This window comes from Macaca thibetana, chromosome 7 (assembly GCF_024542745.1).
Source record: "Macaca thibetana thibetana isolate TM-01 chromosome 7, ASM2454274v1, whole genome shotgun sequence".
Classification (NCBI taxonomy): domain Eukaryota; kingdom Metazoa; phylum Chordata; class Mammalia; order Primates; family Cercopithecidae; genus Macaca; species Macaca thibetana.
Window position 1 is genome coordinate 127,764,230 of NC_065584.1, and position 26,301 is coordinate 127,790,530.

Consider the following 26,301-nt stretch of genomic DNA (forward strand, 5'->3'; position numbering starts at 1 on the left):
TCTTTGTTTCTGCATTTATTCTAGCTTCTTTTCTCTTTCCACTTCGCATTATTATTGTCCATTTTTAGGACTTTTACATATACTTTATTCTTTTTATTTCTTCCCTTCTTACAAAATGTGAAAGAGTATAATCTGTGTGAGAGCATATGAAGAGATTCCTATAGGAGATTACTGCCATGTTCTGTGCCTCTTTTAGTGTGCAAGAATAAAAATGTCTTACTTAAAAGTTCCAGTCCAAACTCCTTAGCCAAGCATTCCAAGCCCTTCACAATGTGGTCCCAACATATCTCTCCAATCTTATCTCCCACTAGCCCATAAATAAACTGCTTCACTTGTACTATGGCCTCCAAATAGACCATACTCACATCTACCTCTGACAGCCCCTGCCCCTTCCCTAATGTCTTTGTGTCTCCATTGTACCCATTCTTCAAACAAAACCCAGCAGCCACTTCTCCACAAAATTCTTCCCAAGCATCTCAGAACATACGGGATGTTCTCACTTGCAACACCAGTTGAATATCTAGTTAATACTAAGTGTTATGGAACTCCAGTCTTTATATGCATCATCTCCTGCTATCCCTGTAACTACCCAATTTGATATTATCAGCCCCATGTTACAGGTAAGTAGGAAGATGATCGGCAAAGTTAATTAACTTGCCCAGTGTCACCTACTTAATTAAGTGGCACAATTGGCATTTAAACCTAGACAGTTTGACTCCAGAACCTAGTTCTTAACTTCTGGCTTGTGGTATTGGTCTGAAGGTTTTCAAACTTTTTTTTTCCAAGTAAGTGAATATTGTGCTTTCTTCAAATGAAAACATAATAAAAGACTTAAGAGGAACTTCTCTAGTAGGAGAACCGGGCAGGGGTTCTCCCCACCCCCAGGCTTCTCTGCAGAGCCCTAAGGATCCAAAGAACACAACAAAAAGCACAGCTCCCTCTCAGCCTCCTCAGTCTAAGATGTCAAGGAGGGCACAAGCCCTCAGGCAGCTCAACAGGTCGGGACAGAACCAGCTCCAGGACCCACTCGATCTGTCGCCCTGTTCTGCAATTTCCCGGACTCTGAACCCCTTATTATTCAGTTAATCACTTACTACTACGGTATTTCCTTGAAACATTATTTTCATTTAGTGGTGTCTACATGATTAACTATATTGTTCGATTATTTACACCCAGTACCCAGCAATTCAAATAGCTGCTGGCCGGAGAAAGTGTTCTCCAGCTGGCTGCACAAGTTAAAGTCTTAGGTCTTTTGCCTCTTAGGCAACAGAGCATTGCTACTCATAATATAGAAAAATGGCTATAAATGTTAAGAAGACAGTGTTGCTATAATAATAGCAAGAAATGCAAGCTAAAACAATCATGAGATTCGTCTTTGATCCATTCAAAAATATTTAAATGAATAACGATAACCTACTTTGCTGAGGGCCTATGGAAATGGACTGTCTCATATACTGATGGTGGGAGTGTAAATTCATATGGACATTTTAGAGACAATCAGTTGACATCCATCAAAACTTCAGGTGGATATTGCTTCACTCCAACAGTTGTTCTTTTAGAAATCTTACTTATAAAAAATATTTACACACATATACAAAGTTATATCAACAGGGAGATCATTGCAGCATTGTTTGTAAAAGTAAAATATTAGAAACAATCTAAATTGCCACCAATAGGAGATAGTAACAAACTAAGCAAATTAATAAATTCATTAAAGAAATTGTGCTTATATGCCCGGAATGGAAAATTACAATAATTACAAATTTTTGATAGACCAATATGCACTGACATGGAAAGATTTTTAAGATATGTGATTGTTTTTAAAAAGCAGGTCATCAAATAATATATATAATCTGTTTGTGCAAAACAAACCATTTTAGGTAATCTAGTGTTATTTGGAGGCAGTTGATCAAATTGCTAATGGGGCTTTCCTATGGGAAGGGAGCAGGAGTGAAAGTATATAGGTATGTAAAAGGAAACTCGAGCTTTTTAAAATACTGTGTGAACTTTCAGCTTTTTATAATAAGTATATATTTTGTGTATTCGTTGTTTAATTAAAGTATGCAGTTTTAAAAGATAATATAACTGTTTTAAACTTATTCTAGTTGAGGATAGCCAAGGAGAAAAGGTATGCTAAACTCTAGCACTAAAGTACCCTGGAATCTAGCACATGACGAGCTTCTTGAGCCTTCTCTATCAAACTCTGGCTTGCATTTAAAAACCATTTATCTCTCTATTTTTATTTTTGTTTGTTTGAGACAGAATCTCACCTTTTTCTCCCAGGCTGGAGTGCAGTGGTGCGATCTCAGATCACTGTAGCTTTGACCTCCCAGGCTCATGCAATCCTCCCGCCTCAGCCCTCCGAGTAGCTGGAACTACAGACGTGTGCCACCACACCCGGCTAAGTTTTGCATTTTTAGTAGAGACAGGTTCTCACCATGTTGGACAGGCTGGTCTAGAACTCCTGAGCTCAAGAGATCCACTTGCCTTGGCCTCCCAAAGTGCTGGGTAAGCCACCGTGCCCAGTGTGAGACACAGTGCCTGGCCATTAGAACATGATACATGCTTTAGAACATTATTTTAAGACATACATGGCCGGGTGCGGTGGCTCACGCCTGTAATCCCAGCACTTTGGGATGTCGAGGTGGGTGGGTCACCTGAGGTCAAGAGTTCAAGACCAGCCTGACCAACATGGCGAAACCCTGTCTCTACTAAAAATACAAAAATTAGCCATGTGTGGTGGCTGGCACCTATAATACCAGCTACTCAGGAGGCTGAGGCAGGAGAATCCCTTGAACCCAGGAGGCGGTGGATGCAGTGAACCGAGATCACGCCATTGCACACCAGCCTGGGCAACAAAGGGAGACTTCATCTCAAAAAAAAAGAAGAAAAGAAATACATGACCCATGTTTAGTGCCCTCCATGGCAGGCCCCGTGTGTCGGGCAGGGCAGGCCAGCCCAGCCTGCGGGGGCCTGTTCTTCTCACTCCCAGCAGAGGAGTGGGCAGGGTTCTGAAGGGATCGAAAAAGGGGCCTGAGCTCAGGGGTCGGGGCAGCAGCTCTCAGTGAGGCCCTGAGAGTCAGGGAGAAGCTGGACAAGGGAGAGGTCTAGGGTCTGAGCGGGGTCCTCCCACAGCTTCAGAGTTGGCCATAGAAATAGCCTCACAAGCACCCAAGGACACCTGGTGGCAGGGGCCAAGCTCTTTTTGAGGCTCCTCAGACTTCCCAAGGCCATTTCAACCCCTAAGGTTTTAAATAACAGGCTGTTCACAGCTTCAGAAAAGAAAATGAATGGCAGTAGGATTTGTGCCCCAAGGTCCAAATGCAGATGGAGAAGTGAGAAGGAGCCAAACTGCACAATGAGCCACCAAGCATCAATTCAGGCTCTCCTGCTGCTTCCCTACATCCTCTACCCTCTCCAAACTTTTCCCCTCTCTTGGCTTAGTGCCTCCAAAAAGGTAACTCGATTCCCAGTACTCACCCTGATCCATCTCCCTCCTTCTCCTGTCGGTCAAAGCCCTTCAACTAGTCACCAGTACTATTCGAGATCTAATTGCCTCTTGAGCATTTACAGTCACCCTACTAGAACCTTCCCTTCCATCCCTGAGTCAGGTGGGGCTGCCACTTCCTCCTCCTCCCACTCCTCTTAAATTTCCCGTTGTTCCAGGTGCATCTTAGTATAAGGAAAGGAGCTTCTGACTTAAGCCTTGTAAAAATGTGCTGAGGGATTTGTTTCTGTGGCCTCCTTTTTGAGCTGAGAAGACTCCCAGGTGATGTGGATGGCAAAGCTTGGCTTGAAGCTGTTCCCTTGTGCTTCTGTCACCTAAAGTCCTGGGATCCAATTCGATCTAAGCCAGCTCGGTCTGGCTTCCCCTGACCATATGGGTGTTGGGTAAGAAAGAGCTATGAGGAAGGTCATAGAAAAAGAGTCATGAAGAAAGGTTTGCACAGCCCATCAGGACCCAGAGAGCTTTGCATCTTGAAGAAAAACAAGGCACACTGAAATGGTGAATTATTAATGCTGCTGATTAAAAATGGAGTTGACAAAGTTTCCAGTGACAAGAAAAACGCCCATAATGTGATATTAACTGGAGGGAAAAAGTAGGATAGGAAAACAGTGCAGTTGTTCTCACTCATATGTGGGACCTGAAGAAGTTGAGATCAGAGAAGCAGAGAGCAGAATTGTGGTGCTTAGAGGCTGGGAAGTGTGGGTGGGAGCGGGGATAAAGAGAGGTTGGTTAAGGGATACAAAATTACAACTAGATAGGAAAACTAGGTTCTACTGCTCTTTAACACTGCAGGGTGATTATATTTAATAAGAATTTATTGCATATTTTCAAATAGCTAGAAGAGAGGTTTTTGAGTATTCCCAACACAAAGAAATGATCAATATTTGAGATGATGGATATGCTGATTACCCTGATTTGATCATTATACATTGTATACACGTATCAATATACATCAGAATGTCACTCTGTACCTCATAAATATGTACAATATTACATGTCAATTAAAAATAAAATAATTTCTTAAAAAACAGTGTAGTTTTAACAGTGTAAAAAATGTTATTTATGCAGATAGATCCATTTTTAAAAGATGGAAGAAAATGTAACAAACTGGCTAAGAGCAGTGAGATTGTAAATGTGTGGTTTTTTAAAATATATTTTACTGAATTTTTTAAAAATTCCACAGTGGGAGTGTAAGATGTTTTTAATTAGGGAGGAAAAAAACCATTTTTTTTTAAAGAGAAAGAAAGAAAAGGAATAGGAAGATCGTGGCAGGATATTTAGACATGTGTCTATGTGTTTCCCAGATTCAAAGTTTAAAGAGAGAAGTGCCCATTCAGCACTCCTGGAGGAGGAACTTAGTTTGGTCAAAGAAAAAGTGCTGCAGACAGAAAAAAATTAAAGCTACTTACACATTTACTAATTATTGTCAAACGTATGTAAGAGCTTCCTAATTCCCTGAGTTAATCTGTGTGATTCATTCATCACAAATTCCTACATCTATTGTAACCAAAGCTTTCGGTCACATCCTCTGCCTCTTTTAATATGTCGAGTGTTTTCACGAAATGATGGTCAGGTGAACACATTAAACTCACTAATTACCCGGTGTTCACTGGGCACCCTGTGGACTTTATTTTGTTAAAATTGCTGTGCCTTGGCTCAGAAAAATACCTGATTACTGGTGCCAAGAATCTTTTATAGTAGAAATATATGCTCTTTTGAGGAAGGCAGATGTTTTTAAAACAACTTTTTTTCATAGTAAGAGTTCTAATTCATAAATTAAAGATATTTTGAACATAGAATTGGTTTTGTTTTTGTTTTTGTTTTTGAGACAGAGTCTTGCTCTGTCACCTAGGCTGGAGTGTAGTGGTGCAATCTCTGCTCACTGTACCTCCGCCTCCCAGGTTCAACTGATTCTCCTGCCTCAGCCTCTCGAGTAGCTGGGACCACAGGCCTGCACCACCACACCCAGCTAATTTTTGTATTTTTAGTAGAGACGGGGTTTCACCATGTTGACCAGGCTGGTTTTGAACTCCTGACCTCAAGTGATCCGTCCACCTCAGCCTCCCAAAGTGCTGGGGTTACAGGCGTGAGCCACCACACCTGGCCCCTGAACACAGAATTTTTTTTAATGATAGAGAAGGGTATACATTTTGATACATTTCATTCCTGTTTTCTGTCTGTGCACAGGTGGGTTTTTTCCCTAGCTACGGTCATACTATAACTCAAAGACAGGATTTTTTTTAAGTGAGAATTTCCATATAAAACAATTTGCCATTCTACTTAAAAATAGAGCTTTATTGATGTAATGAATTTTGCCTTATGAAAATAAGCTTTCACATCTCATGTATTATTTATTTATTTCAACCCTTCAGTTTTTATTTGAGGGCTTAGATGGGAAGATACTTCTCTATGTCAAAAATAAAAGTAACCACAATATTATTATCCAGGTTAACTGGAGAAATTCCATTTGGTCAATCCTAAGGACCTCACCATGGGACTGAGTATCTGAATTTCCACTTCTACTTTCATTCCTTCCTTTCTTCATTCAGTTTACAAGCCTTGAATGACTGTAATGTTGGAGGCACCATATTAGAAGTTTTAAGGCACACAAAGCATGAGCTGATCTTTAACCCCAAGGAGCTTAGACTCTATTGGTGGAGATAAGAAACACACAGAGACAGCCAGGTGCGTTGGCTCATGCCTGCAATCCCAGCACTTTGGGAGGCTGAGGCGGGCACATCACTTGAGGCCAGGAGTTTGAGACCAGCCTGGTCAATCTGGCAAAACTCCATCTCTACTAAAAATACAAAAATTAGCCAGGTGTGATGGTGGACGCTTGTAGTCCCAGCTACTTGGGAGACTGAGGCACGAGAATCACTTAAACCCGGGAGCTGTAGGTTGCTGTGAGCCGACATTGTGCCAGTGTACTCCAGCCTGGGTGACAGAGCGAGACTCCATCTCATAAAACACACACACACACACACGCGCACACACACACACACTCTCTCTCTCTCACACACACACACACACACACTCTTGCTGTCTCTCACACACACACTCTCACACATACACTCACACACACACTCTCTCTCTCTCACACACACGTACACACACACTCTACAAAGGAAACTGCCCTGAGTGGCTTGCTCAAAATGACAGAGGAGTTCTAGGGAGGAGCTCCAGAAAGGCATTGTGATCTGTGACGTTCCACTGGAGGATGAAGAGGATTTTAGAGAAGAGAGATGGAGTGAGAAAGGCATTCTCACTGCCAGGTCAAAGGCACACAGGAGCAAAGTGGGGAAAACGGAGACGGCTAGGACTTCATCTGAAATTGGAACAGGACTCCCTGCAGCAACTCACTTTATAAAGCAAAAACTCACTTTATAAAGCAAAAACTCACTTTATAAAGCAATTGTTTTCAATAGGGAGAAAAAGCATCAGAGGCTTGAGAGATTCAGACATGCAATATCAATGCTGTTTTTCCTACACTGCTTTCAGATATTAGAGTTTTATGGCTATGGGTAATTTGCTTGAAAACCTAAACATCACTGATCAAATTGATTTTTATTACCCCTAGCATTTTCATACCACCACCCTCCTTTGGCGTCTTATACATTACTGTCATTCCTATGTGGTATTCTAGTAATCAGCTCTGTTGGGCCACTCATTTTTAAATTAAGTAATGATCAATTGATTAATTTTTAATCAGTACCCCTCATGACATTATAAATCACGTTTTTAGTTGATCACATATATGCCATTTGCTCTAAATTTTCCCTATAAGAAAAATGCCTGATATAGACAAGTTTTAAATTTAGTTTCCAGAACAAAAAGGGTCTTGTACTAGAGAATCATCTCTGTGTTGATAACAGACCAAGCTCTGCTGGGTTCATGAATCCCCCAGATTTGTTCAGCAACAGGACAGTGTGCTCTGAGGACCTTTAACTCCAAAGTAAATATAGACATACTATAATCCTTTCCTGGTTCCACGCCCTCGTGTGTGTCTACTGGCTTCTCCACTTGAAGATCCAGCAGTCACTTTAAATTCAATACATTCACTCCACCCTTCCATTCCCAGTTGATTTTATGTTTTACTCATCCTTGTAAATATTACAAAACTGCCTTAGTTGTTTAGAACCTCTATTTGAAGGTTGTGTGGCCAAATGGACAGAGCACAGGTTTCTGAGTTAGAGAGCCTGGTTGAAGATTTCTCTGACTCTCTGAGTTTTAGTACTTTGATTTGACCTTAAGCAAGTTATTCTCACTGAGTCTCAATTTCCTCTCATGTAAAATGGGGCTAATAGCAAAGCTTACTTCACAGGCTTGCTTTTAAGAATCAAATAGATGTTTATGAGAGCATGTAGAAGCCTGAAAGTGGTAAAAAAGCCACTTGCGGCCAGGTGCAGTAGCTCACGCCTGTAATCCCAGCACTTTGGGAGGCCGAGGTAGGCAGATCACGAGGTCAGGAGATCGAGACCATCCTGGCTAACATGGTGAAACCCCGTCTCTATTGAAAATACAAAAATTAGCAGGGCGTGGTGGTGGGCGCCTGTAGTCTCAGCTACTCGGGAGGCTGAGGCAGGAGAATGGCATGAACCCAGGAGGCGGAGCTTGCAGTGAGCTGAGATCGCACCACTGCACTCCAGCTTGAGCGACAGAGCGAGACTCCATCTCAAAAAAAAAAAAAAAAAAAAAAACTTATGTCAAGACTTGCTGCTAAGCTACCCAAAGAGGCATTCATAGCCAGGGAGAATTTGTCATAGTCCAGAGTCCAGCCTCATTCTCATTCATTCTTTTCAGTGCTCTTGGCTTGATTATTGTTAAGGCAGTGAAAACATATTTGGCCTAAACTGATTGGGTCACACCCCTGCCTAAAACTTACCAATAGCTTGCATTGCTCCAGAGTCCAAAATGTTAGCAGAGTCCACAGGTTGTGCCACCTTATTTTACCCTAACCATTTCCCCCAGCCACATTGCCTGCAACTCTCCCTCTCGTTAGCTTGCTGATCTTTTGTTTTCCCAGTCGCCAAATTCCCAAATTAACATCTTTCCCCACGCCATCCCCCTTCCTGGTCATTCTTTCTGCCCTCTCTTCAAACTCAATTGAAATGCCACTTCCTCACAGACACTTTCCCTAGCTAGCCAAAGTCCCCATATTTCCTCTCTTGGAGCACTGCAATTCTCCTTCACAAAACTCATCAGACTCCAAATAGTCATTTGTATCATTTGTCTTCCCCACTAGATTCCCTGTCTTCTGTCTGTCACTCAGATGATCCCACCTGAACAGGCGGGGCCATCTACAAAATAAAGCTGACTTTCTAGGCTACCTGAATTACACCACCAACAATTCTTCCCCTATGAAATTAGCTGGAAGTTGAGTATTTCCCAGGGTCCCCTCCCCAGAAGTCCTAGAGAATCCCCATGGTAGCTTATTTTCCTCCACAAATCAGTTCTGCTTTCACGCCAGCTGGTGCCTGCTTGGAGAATGAAAACTCACGAGCACTCTTCAAGGATAGGTGGACTGGCTCTACCAGGCTAGATGTCCTTGACTACAATCCTGGGAGGATTACAAAGGCCTTCAGCTATATAGCCAGGAGGGTGGTGCAGGAGGGGATAATGAGATCAGCCACAACCTCCACCTAGGATCAGCTCCTGAGCCCCTGCTGCTGAGCCTTAGGTTCCCATTCAGAAGACCCCTTCCTCGTGGTGAGCCATGCCCATCTTGCCCTCACCTGCCTGTCTGACCTCAGTCTGGACCATCCCAGGTCATCAAACTTCTTTTTTTTTTTTTTTTTTTTTTTTTTTTGAGACGGAGTCTTGCTCTGTGCCCCAGGCTGGAGTGCAGTGGCGCGATCTCGGCTCACTGCAAGCTCCGCCCCCCGGGGTTCACACCATTCTCCTGCCTCAGCCTCCCGAGTAGCTGGGACTACAGGCACCTGCCACCTCGCCCGGCTAATTTTCTTGTATTTTTAGTAGAGACGGGGTTTCACCGTGTTAGCCAGGATGGTCTCGATCTCCTGACCTCGTGATCCGCCCGTCTTGGCCTCCCAAAGTGCTAGGATTACAGGCTTGAGCCACCGCGCCCAGCCCAAACTTCTTTTAATAACTAAATATCAAAGTGTATCAAAGAAGAGTAATCATGATTGATCCCCCAATCCCTTTTTTTCTAGGACACTTCTGCCCCTTGAATATGATGGAGGAAGAGTAATGGAAGAGTTCTGCCCAGCTTCTATACCCAAAACCTGGGGTAGAGGTTAATGCCTAATTCTGCTACCATGAATTTTGTCTGGCCAAACATGATTTCCTTCTTTCTTTAGATGTGTTAAACCTACCAATTATGCTATAATCAAACTCTGTTCGTTCTTCAGGCTGCACATAATCTGATTCCCTCTCCTTTTTTCCATCTCCTTCCCACCCTCCAGCTGGCCAGGCCGCCATCGCCTCACCTGGTCTATGCCTCACAGTGCTGCATTTTGGTCCTATATGATTCATATACCACACAACAGCCAGAATGATCTTTTAAAAAAGCAAAGATTGTCAGATAAGTCACCTGCTTAAACTCTTCCATGTCTTCTTATTCTCCTTAAAATAAGATCCAAAAGGTACAGTATGACCCCCAAAGCTCTGCATGATCTGGCCTCTGCTTTCCTTTTCCTTATTCTCTCCCTGCCACAGCCATTCATTCATTCAATGTTTATCTGCTAAGCCTCTGTGCCAGGTGCTGAGGAAACAGTGGTAAACAAAACTAGTGGGGTCTCTGCCCTCGTGGAACTCACATTTTAGTCATGGGAGATAATCAATGGACAAGAAAATGGATAAATAGACAAGATATGCTCAGATGGAGATAACTGCTCTAAAAAAGAAAGAAGCCAGCAAGGGCATGAAAGAGACAATACTTGGGGTGGCAAGATGCTACTTTAGATTGGGTGGTCGAGAAAGGTCTCCCTAGGGTGGTGATATTGATCTGAGGCTAAGTGACAAGAAAAAATAGTCTTTTGAAAATGGGGGAGAGGAAAGAGTAAGTTCAAAGGCCCTGAGGCAGGAAGTGGGGGTTGATCTGAAGGAGGAAAACGGCAGCAGTGTGAGTGGAATGAGGTTGTTGTGGGAGGAGAGAGGAGAGAGAAGCAGAGGAGAAGGAAAGGACCAGATGCCACCAGCTTTGTGGGGTTTCCTCTGAGTTCTTCTGGTTCCCTGGGCACCCCTGTTTTCTCCCGGTCTAAATCCTTCTCATGTGCCTCTCCTTAAGATGTTCTCCCCTGCTTTGTTCTCCTAGCTAACTACTCCTCTTTCTTCAGGGCTCTGGCTGACACGTCCCTCTCTCCTGGAAGATGTCCTTGATAAATACTCCCATAGTCTGCATACATTTCATTTATTCATTGCACCAAGATTTAAAGAGTACCTGTCATGTGTCAGGCATTGTTCCAGGCTCTGCAGATAGAATTAAACAGATTTTTATCAAATTAGAAAGGTATGTTTAGGATGATAGTATGGTAGTATAAGAAATGTGGTTTTTGTGGGATACCCTATCCTAGCCTGTGGAATACTTTCTTGGAGAATTCCTTTGGAGAATATCTCAAAGACATAGCCATCCTCTGGAGCAGCAGAGGCACAGGTACAATGAGCAGCTGTGGGGCTTTGAGCTAAAAGAGATGCATCTTGTGAGATGCAGTGGGCCTAGAAAGCAGCAACTTCAAATTGGTCCTCATGCTAATGACAGGGCTGATGCGGGACCTCGCTGCTTATCACATGGTCAGCACTGTGCATTCTAAAGTTTATTTAGTGACAGAAGTGAGTTCCCTTAACAGCCCCAGGGAAGTACCCTCTCTGATCTCTTACAAGACAGAAAGCTGGGAAGTGTCCTTCCCTGGTTCACATCCCATGGTTCCGTGGCTTCCAAATTCCTAACACAGGCCCTAGGACTCCACCTGTGCCTGTTGTTTCGGGAAGGTTCAGCTCACATATGGAATGAGCCCGAGCAACTCCCTGAACAAGTTTTAAACCAAAGGAAGACTAATCAGGATGGGTGATGGAAAGTTTATTCAGAATCTGACAGGACACCAGGTTGAGATCATACTGCGTCAGACTGTGGTATTGTTAATGATTATTCCGGCGTGCACTCTCATTGGTTGGAATACACTTTGGGGAAAAATCATTAAAGCGGGGTGTGGTTGATGAAACCCTGCACCTAGGCAAGGGGCCAGACGGGGATTTAAGGATGGCTACATGGCTAAGCCATTGTTTCAACACTTTCACCAGAAGTCCTGAATGAGAGATGGTTTCGGCTCCTGACGGGTGTTGGCTTGGGGTCAGGGAAGAGCTTCACTACTTTTACATCTTGGTCTCCTTCTCTTGAGCCTCCATCTTTTCCCCTGACCCACCATTTATGACCCCATAAATAACTACAAACGAATCAGTAAAATAAAGTTCCTGTGAAGGCAGAAAGTTGGGATGTTCATCAGAGGGAGGGGAATGGGAAGCTCCATTTCCTTGCAAACACAATATCCTGAGAGAAAACATCTGGACAGTGTTTAAGAATGAGACGAGGGGTCCCAGAGTATTCTGTGGTTTCAGCAACATTTCAAGGCTGAGGTAGGTAAGGTGCTGAGTGTAACCATTAAGCAAGTTTCCAAGGTTCAAAACAGCAGCTATTTCCACTCAGCTGTAAGCCAGAGATTCATTCAGTCCCCCTGAAAATGACAAGTTCCTGTGGTCTCGAGAAGGGGTAAAGAAGATGCCTCCCATGCCAGGCATGGTGGCTTGTGCCTGTAGTTCCAGCTACTTCGGAGGCTGGGTGGGAGGATCCCTTGAGCCCAGGAGTTGGAGGCTGCAGTGAGCAATGACCGCATCACTGCACTCCAACCTGGGCAACACGGTGAGACCCTGTCTCAAAAAAAAAAAAAAAAAAAAAAAAAAAAGCCTCCCAGCAGAGTCTGATATCAGGACAGATGTCACTTCTTCCATGGGGGTGGTTATCCCAGGATCTAAAAGTTAGTGCTCACTCTTAACTTTTGACCTACAGCAAAAGAGATTATAAATATGAAATGAAATGCGAAAGGGAGTCTGGTTTGTAAGTCAGTTGGCAGAACAGTAGCAAAGTTTCTAGGTGACAGAATGACTTCCAGATTAATTTAATCTCTAGCAGTTTGTCCCCAGACTTCTCTTAAGTCACCCCATGGTGCATCCAGGCTCTAAAATGTGTTCTCTAGCTAGGCATGGTGGTTCGCATCTATAATCCCAGCACTTTGGGAGGCAGAGGCAGGAGGACCACTTGACCCCAGGAGTTCAAGACCAGCCTGGGCAACAAAATGAGATCCCATCTCTACAGAAAATCATCCCAGTTAGTTTTCCAGTTGAGCTATGGACTGGGCACCTGGGGCGGCTGCCTGTACTACACCAGTCCCAGGAAAGAGCACACATTTCTTTCATAGTCTCATGCTTGGCTGGTTGTTCTGGACAAAAGGACAATGGTTCCCCTTAATGATTTGTGTTTAACTGCTGTGACAGAAACCAATGCCTTGATTATTTGATTTCAGTGTGGCGTGAAATCATGGGCCTGTAAAAGAAGTAGAGGCAGCAAAGGGTTATGTAAGGCTTCGTTCTCAAAGTCAACAGAAATTGGTCTCAGGTTGCAGGGTTGGCGATGTGGAGAAAGGAGTTTTGCCATTTCAGGGGCAGAGTCAACGCTGCCGGTATGGCCAGTCTGACCAGCAGCACATTCTCAGAGCTACTTCCTTCAAGTGCCATCTTGACTCTTCCAGTTAGGTCTATAAGATGTGATGGTGGCCGGGCACGGTGGCTCACCCCTGTAATCCCAGCACTTTGGGAAGCTGAGGCGGGTGGATCACCTGAGGTCAGGAGTTTGAGACCAGCCTGGCCAACATGATGAAACCCTGTCTCTACTAAAAATACAAAAATTAGCCAGGCGTGGTGTTGGGCGCCTATAATCCCAGCTACTCAGGAGGCCGAGGCAGGAGAATCACTTGAACCCGGGAGGCAGAGGTTGTAGTGTGCTGAGATGGCGCCACTGCACTCCAGCCTGGGCGACAAGAGTGAAACTCCAGTGGGAAAAAAAAAAAAAAAAAAAAAAGATGTGGTGGTGTTTCTTACCAGGAAGATTAGTTTAGTGTGTCCTCTGGATTTGGTCCAAGCCTCCAAGCTGTCTTCACACTTGAATTACTACAGGATTCTCAATCCCGAGTTTGAATCCTGTCTTGCTTTGTCTGTGTCCAGGAACAAGTTATATCCCTCCTCTAAGCCTCGGTTTCCTCATCTTCAGAGAGGACATGATCATAGGACTTACACAATAAATAGCAACAAGTGTTTTTAACTGAACTGTAGGCTAACACATAGCAGGATGCAGAAACCCTGAGCTGCTATGTGTTCTAGCTGAATCCGTAGAGTTAAATTAACACTGGTGTGAGTCTAGGTGGTCAGCTGAAACCAAAATGGCCACAGGCATGTCTTACCAAAACTGAAAAAGTCTAGGCTAGAAAGTAGGATGCTGGTTGAAGTCATAATGGAGTGGATCTTAGTAGTTAAAATGCAATTTCTATACCAGTCTTCTACTAAAATGATAAAAAATTGCTGTCTATGTGGTTACTTGCCCCCACCACCCAGATGTCTCAGTGGGAGATGAAGGAAGCAGCAGGGCTGAGAATGGGGTTCCAGAAAGCAGTTGTGTACAATCACAGCTCTGTTCTAAAGGTGCTGGCTGATTCTCTGAGTTTATGACCAAGGGCACAGGTTTGCATGACAAAAGCTTGTGAGTTTTTTGGATGTTACTGTATTATTGCTCTCTGGTGCTACCTTATCTTTCCCTATCCTTCCCCAGGAAGCCAGTGGTACAGAATTTGTTACAGTGAAAGGGCATGAGAAAGGCCTGGCTTTAAGAAGGTAAACACCCATAAGGAGAGACTCTTGTTCAGTTAAAGTGTTTATAGAGTGCTGGGTACTAGGAATACAAAGATGAATTCCAAAGATACTATTCCTGCTACGAAGGAACTTTGGTCTGAAGTGAGAAGACAGACTAAAACACAGACGAAACAAAAATATGACAAACGCAGTCTGGATGATATTTATAAGGTGTTACAGCAATACAAAAGAAGGGCAACCTATCCCAGCCTGAAAGTGGGGAGGGTTCGAATCAGGAAATCCTTTCCAAAGGGAAACTTTGCTTTTTATTTTTGAGACAGGGTCTCGCTCTGTTGCCCAGGCTGGAGTGCAGTGGTGCCATCACAGCTCACTGTAGCCTTGACCTCCAGGGCTCAAGGGATCCTCCCAAGTAGCTGGGACTACAGTCAGGCACCACAGCTCTTGGCTAATTTTTTTATTCTTTGTAGAGACGGGGGTCTCCCTATGTTGCCCAGGCTGGTCTCAAACTTCTGAGCTCAAGGGAACCTACCTCGTTGTGCTCCCAAAGTGCTAGAATTATAAGCACAAGCCACTGTTTCCAGGCCCCAAAAATAAGCTTTGAAAATCAGATAAGAATTGCATGAACAAGGTTGGGATGGCTTGGAAGTGGGATAGGAGAAGCAATATTAAGAATCCAGACAGTCCAGACAGGAAGAACACTGTGAGTAAAAGAATGGAGGCATGAAACAGCATCACGTACTTTGGGAACTGGGTATAGTACCAGCAACTAGGATGCCAAGTAAGGGGAGGTGGCATGAGGAGGCGTTTCAGGGGATAGGCTTATGAGATGAGGATTATCCGATTCTAGCTTTCTGAAAACACTGCTAATAAAGAATTACACAGTGTAATAAATATTAACATAGAAAGAAAGAAAAGTCATGAAAAAGAGAAAAGGGACAGTGGGTCTGAATGAAAGCAGCTTTGGAAGCCAGGACCAGCCAGGCTTGGGCCATCTCATGGGGGATTTGCTCCTATTCCTCAGCTACAATTTGTGTTTCCAATTTAACCATTTTTATTTGCTAGTCCCATTCCTGTGTTGGGTCTGGATATTCACAGAAGAAGAAAAAGAAAAAAGTGGGTGAATGTAGAGGATGAGGAAGAAGGTTATAAAATAAATATTTGAGTCAGTAGATCTTCATTTCGATATCTAACCAACATCCCAACGTCAACATATCCAACCTGAACTCCTAAACTCCCCCTAAAACTCTGTGCCACAGGGAGCCTCCCCCATCTCAGGTGATGGCAACTCCAACCTTCCAGTTACTGAGGTCTCAGGTCTTGGATCCCATCCTTCACTCATCTCTATCACACTCCATATCCAGTCCATTAGGATATTCTGTTGGATCTACCTTCAGAAGAGCCTCCAAATCTTATCATTTCTCACAATCTCCAGCTGAATTCACATCATCTCTCATTTTGATTACTGCAAACCTTCCAGCAAGTCTCCCTGCTTTGACTCTTGAACTCCTACAACCAAATCTCCTCACTAGAGGGACCCTTTAGAAATGTAAGTCAAAGTGTGGTCCGGGCACAGTGGCTCATGCCTGTAATCCCGGCACTTTAGGAGGCCGAGGTGGGCAGATCACAAGGTCAGGAGTTCAAGATCAGCCTGGCCAATATGGTGAAATCCCATCTCTACTAAAAATACAGGCCAGGTGCAGTGGCTCACGCCTGTAATCCCAGAACTTTAGGAGGCCAAGGTGGGTGGATCATGAGATCAGGAGATCAAGACCATCCTGGCCAATATGGAGAAACCCCGTCTCTACTAAAAAATACAAAAAAATTAGCTGGGTGTGGTGGTGGGCGCCTGTAATCCCGGCTGCTAGGGAGGCTGAGGCAGGAGAATCGCTTGAACCCGGGAGGCGGAGGATACAGTGAGCCGAGATTGTGCCATTGCACTCTGGCCTGGGCAACAAGAGGAAAACTCCATCTCAAAAAAAAAAAAAAAAAAAAGTAAGTCAAAGTGAAAGAAGCCAATCTGAAAAGGCTGTATGATTTCAACCATATCACATTCTGGAAAAGTCAAAATTACGAAGACAGTAAAAAAAAAAAAAAAAAAAAAAAAAAAAAAAAAAAAAGGCCGGGCGCGGTGGCTCAAACCTGTAATCCCAGCACTTTGGGAGGCCGAGACGGGCGGATCACGAGGTCAGGAGATCGAGACCATCCTGGCTAACACGGTGAAACCCCGTCTCTACTAAAAAAAAAAAAAAAAACAAAAAAACTAGCTGGGTGAGGTGGTGGGCGCCTGTAGTCCCAGCTACTCAGGAGGCTGAGGCAGGAGAATGGTGTAAACCCGGGAGGCGGAGCTTGCAGTGAGCTGAGATGGGGCCACTGCACTCCAGCCCGGGCGACAGAGCGAGACTCCGTCTCAAAAAAAACAAAACAAAACAAAAAAATAGTAGTGAATGCCAGGCATCTGGTGGGGGGAGATGAATAAGCGGAGCACAGAGGATTTTTAGGACAGCAAAACTATTCTGTGTGATACTATAATACATGCGGATGCATACCATTATACACTTGTCCAAACCCATTGAACGTACCACTCCAAGAGCAAACCCTAATGTAAATTGTGGTGGTAATGATGTGTTGGCGTAAGTTCATCAGGTAGATAGGGGTGTTGATATAGGGGAAGCTATCCATAGGTGGGGGCAGGCTTTATATGGGAGATCTCTGTGCCTTTCTCTCAGTTTTGCTGTGAACCTTAAACTGCTTTAAAAGATAAGCTCTATTAAAAAAAAAAAAAAAAAAAGTAAGCCAAACGATATAACCCAGAGCCCTGTACAACTCCCTTTTTCACTAGATGAAAAGCCAAAGTTCTTAACGAGTAGCATTAGGAGCTTTGTTCTGGCTATTTCCTCTGTCTGAAACATTTTTTTCCCCAGTAATCTACTTAGCTAATTCTTTTGCATCCTCAAGTCTTTGCTAAAGTTTCACCTCTCGGTGAGAGAGACCCTATCTGCCCTAGTTAGTACTGTAAACCACTACCTGCACCCCCATGCACTCCTGATCCTCCTGATCCTACTTAACTTTTTTCCAAGTCCTTCTTACTTACATAGTGTATTTATTATGTACTGTATTTATTATCCTGATAGTTTAATCTCTTGTCTCCTTCTGCTAGGTTGTAAATTCCACAATGGATTATTTGGTTTGCTGATGTATCTGCTTAGAACCATTAAATGCTGAATGGATGAAGGAATGAGTATCTGATTGAAAGCTCCATCTTCCATTACTCAGATTTCCCATTCTTAATGTATCTCAGAAGCTAATATTGAGAAATTGAGGGATGAGTTCTGTGCATCTTAATTCAGGTACTGATTGAAAAAGAAAAACCAAAATCTCTCTAGGGCATGATGACTCTGGAGAAGGGAGGGACACCTTGTGAGCTATTTGTCTAAGGAAGAGAGGAATTACAAACTAAAATATTAGTTGACCACTAATATTTTAACATTTTAATGCGTTTTCTTGCTGTTCAGAAGTTTTAAATGCCTATGTAGTTAAATTTATTGGCTTTCTCCCTCTATTCATTTTGTGTTTCTGCGTTCTTTAAGGACAATTTCCTACCAAGGTTGTAATCATATTCTTTTATACTTGTTCTAATGCTCATCCAATTTAGGTTGTGTGTGTGCTATTTAAAAATTTGTGTCTCGTCTTTAATCCCTTTGGAATTTAAGCTTGTGATTTGTGAGAACTAGGGTGCTAACATCATTTTGACAAATACAGGTCACCCCAGACCATATACTAAATAGTCCACCTTTCCTCATTGATTTGAAATGTCACCTTATCATACAGTCTGTTTTTAATTCTTTATTCCTTTGATTCATTTATTTATTGTGACATCAATACCAAACTATTTTTAATTATGACATTAAGCTATATTTTGATTTTCTGGTGGTAATCTCTGATTTCAGCATTACAATTTACTACTCATTTATTACTGATTTTAGCTTAAATCAGTCATCCATACATTCATGTGATAAATATTTTTGAGTATTTATATGTTATGCACTGAACATAAAACTATTGTTGACTAGGCCAGACGCGGTGGCTCACGCCTGTAATCCCAGCACTTTGGGACGCTGAGGCAGGCAGATCACGAGGTCAAGAGATCGAGACCATCCTCGCCAACATGGTGAAACCCCGCCTTTACTAAAAATACAAAAATTAGCTGGGCGTGGTGGCACGTGCCTGTAATCCCAGCTACTCAGGAGGCTGAGGCAGGAGAATCGCTTGAACCTGGGAGGCTGAGACTGCAGTAAGCTGAGATTGCACCACTACACTCCAGCCTGGTGACAAAGTGAGACTCCATCTCAAAAAAAAAAAAAATTCTTGCTGACTGGACTCAACTGTCCAAATGTAAATTCAGTGAATTGGGGCCTAGACTCTACTTTTTAAACTAAGGTCTTTTTGGAGGGAGGAAAGGGAATGGCAACATTTATTTTCCTTAAATATTGCTGATGAATCCATAAACAAGAAAGATCAGCCTTGCTAACTTTTTCTGAAGCAATACATCTAAATATGAATCAGAGGCTGGGGCTCTAATGGAAAGCCTAAAAATGTGGACAAGGGCTGGGGAATGAGAAAAGCAGAATGCTATATAATATCCTAAAAGCCATTATTATTTCAATTTATTTCCTATCTTAGTCTGACAATTAGGTGGCAAATGACTTTTCACATAAAAATTAGGGCAAGGTGTTTCCTCTTCCTCTATTAAACTTCCTTTGAGAGTTACACACAAAGTCATGCCCAGTGAACCATCACAATATCCTAGGAAGATCCTGTGTATATGTGCTCACAAGTACATTTAATTGCATGTTCCTACTCCTTCAGATTAGCCTTCTGCAAAGTTAACTCATTTAATCTCCAAAGAATACGGTCATTATTGAGCAAAAGAGGATGAGGATCAGCTGAAAATTGCAATCAGGGAGAAGCTTCAGGTTTATTCCATAAAGATAGAAATGACACCAGAAACTCTACCACCTTTGCCCGGGTCAGAAAAGTTGAATTTATTTCCAAAGACTCTTAAACTGTGGGTTCTTTAAAATTTTAATGCTTACCACCCCCACCCCACACACATATACAATAATTACAGGAGTTATTGACATCTGTTTGTGCATGATAAGAACTATAGTAATATTCAAATATAATTTATTTGAGTACATGAGTGGACCTCTATCCAACAAGTATTTGTTAAGCATCTACTATATTGGGGATAGAACAGTGAACCAGACACAATTCCTTCCCTCAGTCAAGGAACTGCCCCTTCCCAATCAAGTGCCTTCTATCAATGTCCAAGACATGTAAGTAAGCAGTCTTGTAACTAAACTGTGGGATGACAGAACTCTTGTTTACTTGTAATTATTGACATCCAAGGAAATCTCAGCCTACTCTAAAGCTGATTATAAATTTCATAATTCCTGCTCTATACAGTCTCCTTCTCTCTTTAAACATCAAGTCTAATGTGATTAGCCAAGTTACACGACCTAACTCGCCGGTTTAATGCTATTTTACACCCCCTTATTCATTACTGAAGTTAAAAGGCTTAGTCTTAAAGTCAAACTAGACATTACTGGATGGTCCTTACGATTAAAAACCCACCTAGGCCGGGCATGGTGGCTCATGCCTATAATCTCAGCACTATGGGAGGCCGAGGTGGGCGGATCACTTGAGGTCAGGAGTTGGATACCAGCCTGACCAACATGGTGAAACCCCATCTCTACTACAAATACAAAAAAATTAGCCGGGCTTGGTAGTGCGCACCTGTAATTCCAGCTACTCCGGAAGCTGAGGCAGGAGAATCACTTGAACCCAGGAGGTGGAGGTTGCAGTGAGCCAAGATTGAGCCACTGCACTCCAGACTGGGTGACAGAGCAAGACTCTGTCTCAAAAAAAAACCAAACCAAACCAAAACAAAACAAACAAAAAAATACCCCACCGTATTAACTAGTTCTTTAATTCACCAAAACTCTTCAAAGAGCACAGGCTTCTCCTGCACAGGAAGAAAGTGGTTGGTTCCATTTGGGGCTGTCATACAGGGCTGTTTTCCAGGAGATGTCATGTGGGACAAGTCCCAGGGCAAGCATGGGCTGCTTGAGGTTGGGTTTGGGATCACAAAATACATATGGAATAAGCTAGGACTTCAAGGTCTGAGATCACTGAAAAAGACCAAGAAAATACCTGGGTCCTGGAACATACTGGATACATACCATCTCCCAAAGATCATTAAGAAGACTTAAAGCTCTAGAAAGACAAAAAATGGGTATTCAGTTTTAAAACTCAGAAAGTACAAAAAGAAGCAACAGCACTGGCCTTTGAAGAACATATCCTCCAACAGTTGTTCTTAACCTGTTTTCATGTTCACTATTATGATAAACTATTTTTGAAACCCTGACCCAGAGTGGAGATTCAAAATAAGAAATTATTTTCCTTCCTTAAGTAGTTTATCTGGTCTAGAAGTAACCCCTAAAAGAGGAAGAGACCTGTTTATTAACTCTCATAACTACTCCAGAGCTCCATATCAGAATTTTAGAACAAAAACTTCAAAAGTGAAATGGAGAAGCAAAAATTATTACCCAGCTTTAGTTCTCAATCTGGCTCACATCTCCAACTGTGCAGATTACTGTTAATGAAACTGTGATTCAGCACTAGTTTATACTGAGTGCTGCTCCAAAGGCACAGGGTAAATATTGCTGACAATACTTCTAAGTGCTCTAATGAGTAGAGGTCAAGAGATGAATAATTCCTTAACTGAGCATGATGCTCAGTTAGAGGTGGAGGGCATGCTTAATCTGGTAATCACTTGTAGGAAATGTGGGTAATTTCTCTCGGGAGAATAAGCCCTGTTACTCATAAGGCGCCCTACTGGGCAGTGCTCAAGAGAACAGGCATTACAGAACTCCTCATTTAGGTCTGGCACACGTCCACATTCTCTAGATGACCTCCCTCCTCCCCTCTTTTCCCCACAAAAGCAATGAAATAATGGCTGATGGCATGATGTAAGCAGCATCATAGTGGAAGGTGTAACCTGGGCTTTGGAGTTAGATCTAGGTTTGAATTCTGGTATACTCTACTACATAGCTGAGAACACTCCTTTCATTACAGTGTTGTTATTATCAGAGACAGGGTCTCATTCTGCCACCCAAGCTGGAGTGCAGTGGCATGATCTCGGCTCAACCTCCCAGGCTCAAGTAATCCTTCCCTCTCAGCACCCCTGAGTAGCTGGGACTACAGGCATGCGCCACCATCCCTGGCTAATCTTTGTGTATATGTATATATGTGAGTGTATATACACACATATATATGTATATATGTGCGTGTATACACACACACACACACACACACACATATATATATATATATTTTTTTGGTAGAGACAGTTTCACCATATTGGCCAGGCTGGTCGCCAACTCCTGAGCTCAAGCGGTTTGCCAGCCTTGACCTCTCAAAGTGCTGGGATTAACGTGTGTGCCACTGCACCTGGCCTCATCACAGTGTTCTGCTTTTATCTGCTCCTGAAAGCTGGGGTGTGCTGTAGTAAACTTAGAAACAGGAAATACAGAACAGCCATTTTCTCCTGCTGATCATATTCCCTGCCAGTTTTCTACTACCTGGCCCACTGATCGCCTTGCCAGATGCCTTCCCAGCTGTAATAAGCTCTGTTTCCCAGGACTCAGTCATAGCCATAACCAATGTTTTCCCTAGAAATGGCTCTTACAAAGTCTCAGGAAAGCTCAAGTTAGACAACAACTTTTTTTTTCAAGAGACAGGGTCTCACTCTTGTCATCCAGGCGGGAGTGCAGTGGCACAATCACAGCTCATTACCACCTCAGCCTCCAGAGTACCCGAGACTACAAGCACACACCACCGTGCCCACTTATTTTTTTTGTAGAGATGGGGATCTGACTTTGTTGCCCAGACTGGTCTTAAACTCCTGGCTTCAAGTGATCCTTCTGCCTTGGCCTCCCAAAGTGCTGGAATTACAGGCGTGAGCCACCATGCCCAGCCTAGACCACAACCCTTATTCAGCTGGTCTGCCCCGGGGAGCCTTCATCTAACAGAGCCAACATTGTCCTCTCCATACACTTAGGTTTGTGTTTGCTCCTTGGTTTTTATATTAATCACCTTTCACATCCATTTACATGCAAAGCTAATAGAAATAAAGGATGCAATTTGTTATCAATGATGGTTCATAATAATCATTTAGGCACTTGTAGAATGAAAACTACTAAGGTTTCTAGGACTAAGAGAAGAAATACTAAAGTGATACACTTAGTACCACCAAAGCCACTACATTTTTTGAGGTGTAAATTTCACAAGGTCTGCATAATTTAGATGACAAATTAAGGCTCAAATTTTAAGGATGAATAGCTATTTCATTGATCTCACATGGCTCACTAGGCAACAGATTCCCATTTAAAAGGGGTAATTGAGTTTAATGGGATGCTAACTATAAGGGGCTGAGTAGGATTAAGGGAAACCAAGTCAAGATATCCAGTCAGCAGTGTCCAGTAGAAATTTCTGTAACGATGAAATGTTCTACATCTACATTGTCTAATACAGTAGCCAAAGCCACACGTAGTTATTAAGCACTTAAAATGTGGCTAATGTGACTAGGCCACTGAATTTATTAATTTGTTTAAATAGTCACATGTTGCTAATAGCTACATTGGACAGTACAGTTCAGGTCTAGCAAAGAGCCATCACAACTCCTAGGCCTGAAGAGGTGAAGTAAACGAACATTTACTGAAACCTGGGGTGATGCAGAATTAGAACTCTACCTTACAAGAAAGGATTACATGACAGAAGCCGTAGCCTTTGACAGAAGAATGCTGCCACTGCCAACTTGCAAACCAGCAGGGGAGGAATTGTGAATAAATACCAACTCACTCTTCTTCTTGCCCCCGTTCCCCTCTGGTGCCTCTGACTGGTGGAATTCAATCAAAAAGTAAAGAGAGCTCCTTGATATAGTCCATAAAGGTCAGCCTCTTGGAGCACAGAACAGTGAAAGGTGGAGAGTATACCTGGAACAAAACATTATGGCCCGTGCAAAATGAATTGAGGCATCAAACATTTGCTTTATTGGCACTTATAAATCTAAATATGGAACCAATAGCAAAACATTTAAAAAGTATGTTGTTAAAGAAAGTCCTACAAGTGTTTCCTGTTGTTAAAACTATTCAAGTTTTCTGTTGCAATAAACAGGACAATGTTTTAATCAAACTGTGACTGTGTTCATTTCAGGTTTCCTACATGAAGAATTAGGTCAATACTATGCTCCTTCAACTATATTCAACCAAGGATCTGAATGAAACTTTTCCTAAGGTACCATCTCAAATCACAAGGCCTGGGATTGGGACATTTTTTTATTTTACTAAAGACCACTGTAACTCAATAAATAAACTTATATTAGAAAATTAGAGGAAGACCAATACTACTCTCGGACTGCATGGCCACTGTCTTCAGCTGTTTTCTGTAATGATTGTTTGTAGGTATTTTACCAACCTTTTTCACTTTTAGCACTGAATAGTGCTAAGGGGAAAAAAGGATGGGGAAGGGAGGAGTGGCAATATCTATAGCTACAGGGTCCTATAGCTACAGGGTTGTCCTATTTGTGGAAAACTTTATTGTCTACTTTCGTGGGTCCTGAATATGAGTCCAGTCCTTCCTGCCCAGCACTTAAGGAAGAAAGGTCTAATGTGACTGTATGGGGGTTGAAGTAGGTACCAAAGGAAAAGCAGTTCCCACCACCTCCAAGGAGCAGAAGCTGTTGCTCTTCAGGAAGGAGGATACTCTTATGGTTGTGTAACATTAATGGCCATGGCACATAGGTTGTGTCAATCTCATACTCAGAGCTCAATCCTGTAGTCAAATTGATAACAGTCACTCCAGGAAATGAGGAGGAATGAATCCAGACCCCTCCAACCAGTAACAGCTTTCCATTGAGCACATGAGCTGTGTGGGAGTACCTTGGGGTAATGGGAGGCTGGATATCTATTGACTCCCAGAGGAATCCACAAGAGGTTGGTCTCAGAAAGAGCACAGAGTTCAATGGCTCCTCAGAAGCCCCGAGACCTCCAGCAATAAGGGCTCCCCCTTGCCAAGTGCAGGCACTGTGAGAATGCCGGGCTTCAGGCACTTCTCCCTCCACTGGGATCCTGACCCAAGCCATTGTCTCTACATGTAGGAAATGCCAGTCACTTAGTACAGGTTCCACCACACTTCGACCCCCATACACAAACAAATATTCCTGATTCTGATAGGACACTTCTGTTGTTGAATGCCGCCAACAAGACAAAGTGGAATCGTTCTTTGGGCCGGCCTTTGTTATTGTCACTTTCAGGTCCTGAGTGTTATTATCCTCACTATTACAAAAATGAAGCTGGAGAACCCCTAAGGCTGGACTTACTGGGGACAGTCTCCCTCCCAGAACCAGAACCCGACTCTCTGAGAGTCTTGTCATGGTGTGATAAAGGCGTCCATCCCACTGAACTCCAGTCCCACAATCGCCTATTTGGCTGCCTTTCCATTTCGAGTCACCATCTCTTGAGAGCAAGTGAAACTGGCTTACTCGGCAGTGCCGCCCCTCCTGCTCTCCAAATCCTCCTGCACTGAGAATTACGTCCGGGCTCAAGAGGACAGAGGCGTGGCCGTATCTCTTCAGATTTGGGACCTGGCCCTCGCTACTGACTACACTGGCAGGGAATACCCCCGAAGGCGAAGCAGGATTTAGGCGAGGAAATGCCTCTGAAGATGGAAACACTAGGGTGTGGGAGAGGATGTCTCCCCTAGAAGCTGCCAGAATGAAATAATGGGCGCACTTCAGATGCCACTCCTCAAATTCGTCAAAGGGTTCAATATTTTCCACCCGCCGGCGCTCTTCTGCGGGGAGAAAGCAGCGATAGAATTCATTCATGTCCACGGCACCACAGGCAGTCCAGCCAGCTTGAAGGAAGCGGCGCCGCTGCGCCTCCACGTCAGGAAAGCGCTCCAGGCCATGCAGGGGGGAGTTTAGCTGCCGAAAATGTTGCAGCATGAACTGGCCAAAGGCGTCTTGAGGCCTCATCTGCTCATAGACCACGAAAAGGGCATTAGGAAAACGCTGCGCTGCCCAGGCGATGAGGGCCGCGGCACTCTCCGTCTCGAGGTAGGTCAGCACCGCCTCGGCCAGGAGCAGAGTGGGTGAGGCTGCGTCGAGCCCCGCGGCGCCCAGGGCCTCGTCCATTCGCTGGAGCTGCCGCAGGTCCAGGCCCAGGATGCAGTAGTCTGCGCTCTCAAAGCACAGCGCTGACGCGGGCTCCCCACGCTGGAAAGGCCCGGTTAACGCGCACAGCTCTGGCGTCTCTCCAATCCTCTCTGCTTTGCGCCGCGCCACGTTCGGAAAATCCACCTCCCAGACTGCAGCCCGGGCCAGGCGGCCCGCAGTTTTCAAGCGAAAATAGAGTGAGTCGAAGCCGGCGCCTAGAGACAAGATCTGCGCGCGACGCGCGGCGTGGAGCGCGCCAGTCTGCTCCAAGAAGGCGCGCACGCAGTGCCTCACGGCGCGTGCACGGATGTAGTAGCCTCGGTGAATGAGCGGTGCGCGGCGCGCCGCGCCCGGAACCAGTAACGCGGCAAAGTGGTCTTGCACGTACCCGCGCGCGGCCAGGGAACGCTTGCTGAGGGCGCTGCTGTCGTTGGTGCTCTGTACCGCGCCTGCCCGACGTTCGCGGTTCCGGGGGCCCATAGCCAGAAAAGATCAGGAATGGCAGTCTGTCACGGTTGTGAGCCTCCCCTTGGTTAGCATAGTACACCCCTCATGCACCTCGGTAGGGAGAAAAATCACCCATGCTCCTGGACTTCCCCTTCCGCCGGCACTTGTGCGTCACTTCCGGGAAGAGTGCATCTCG

General features: G+C 43.9%; 2 protein-coding genes across 2 annotated transcripts in view; both read right to left on the reverse strand.

Moving 5' to 3' along the window:
• The window catches only part of TGM7 (transglutaminase 7), a 30,381-nt gene extending 20,435 nt beyond the window's left edge, over positions 1–9,946 (reverse strand). Inside the window, exon 1 of the mRNA XM_050798179.1 lies at positions 9,841–9,946. Coding sequence (XP_050654136.1) covers positions 9,841–9,946 — 106 coding nt within the window. The remainder of the gene's footprint in view (positions 1–9,840) is intronic.
• A 13,524-nt stretch (positions 9,947–23,470) lies between these two features.
• On the reverse strand, positions 23,471–26,283 carry LCMT2 (leucine carboxyl methyltransferase 2). The gene has a single exon (XM_050799455.1). It carries the CDS (start codon positions 26,136–26,138, stop codon positions 24,021–24,023), a length of 2,118 nt encoding a protein of 705 aa, XP_050655412.1. The 5' UTR covers positions 26,139–26,283; the 3' UTR covers positions 23,471–24,020.
• Positions 26,284–26,301: the final 18 nt, after the last annotated feature.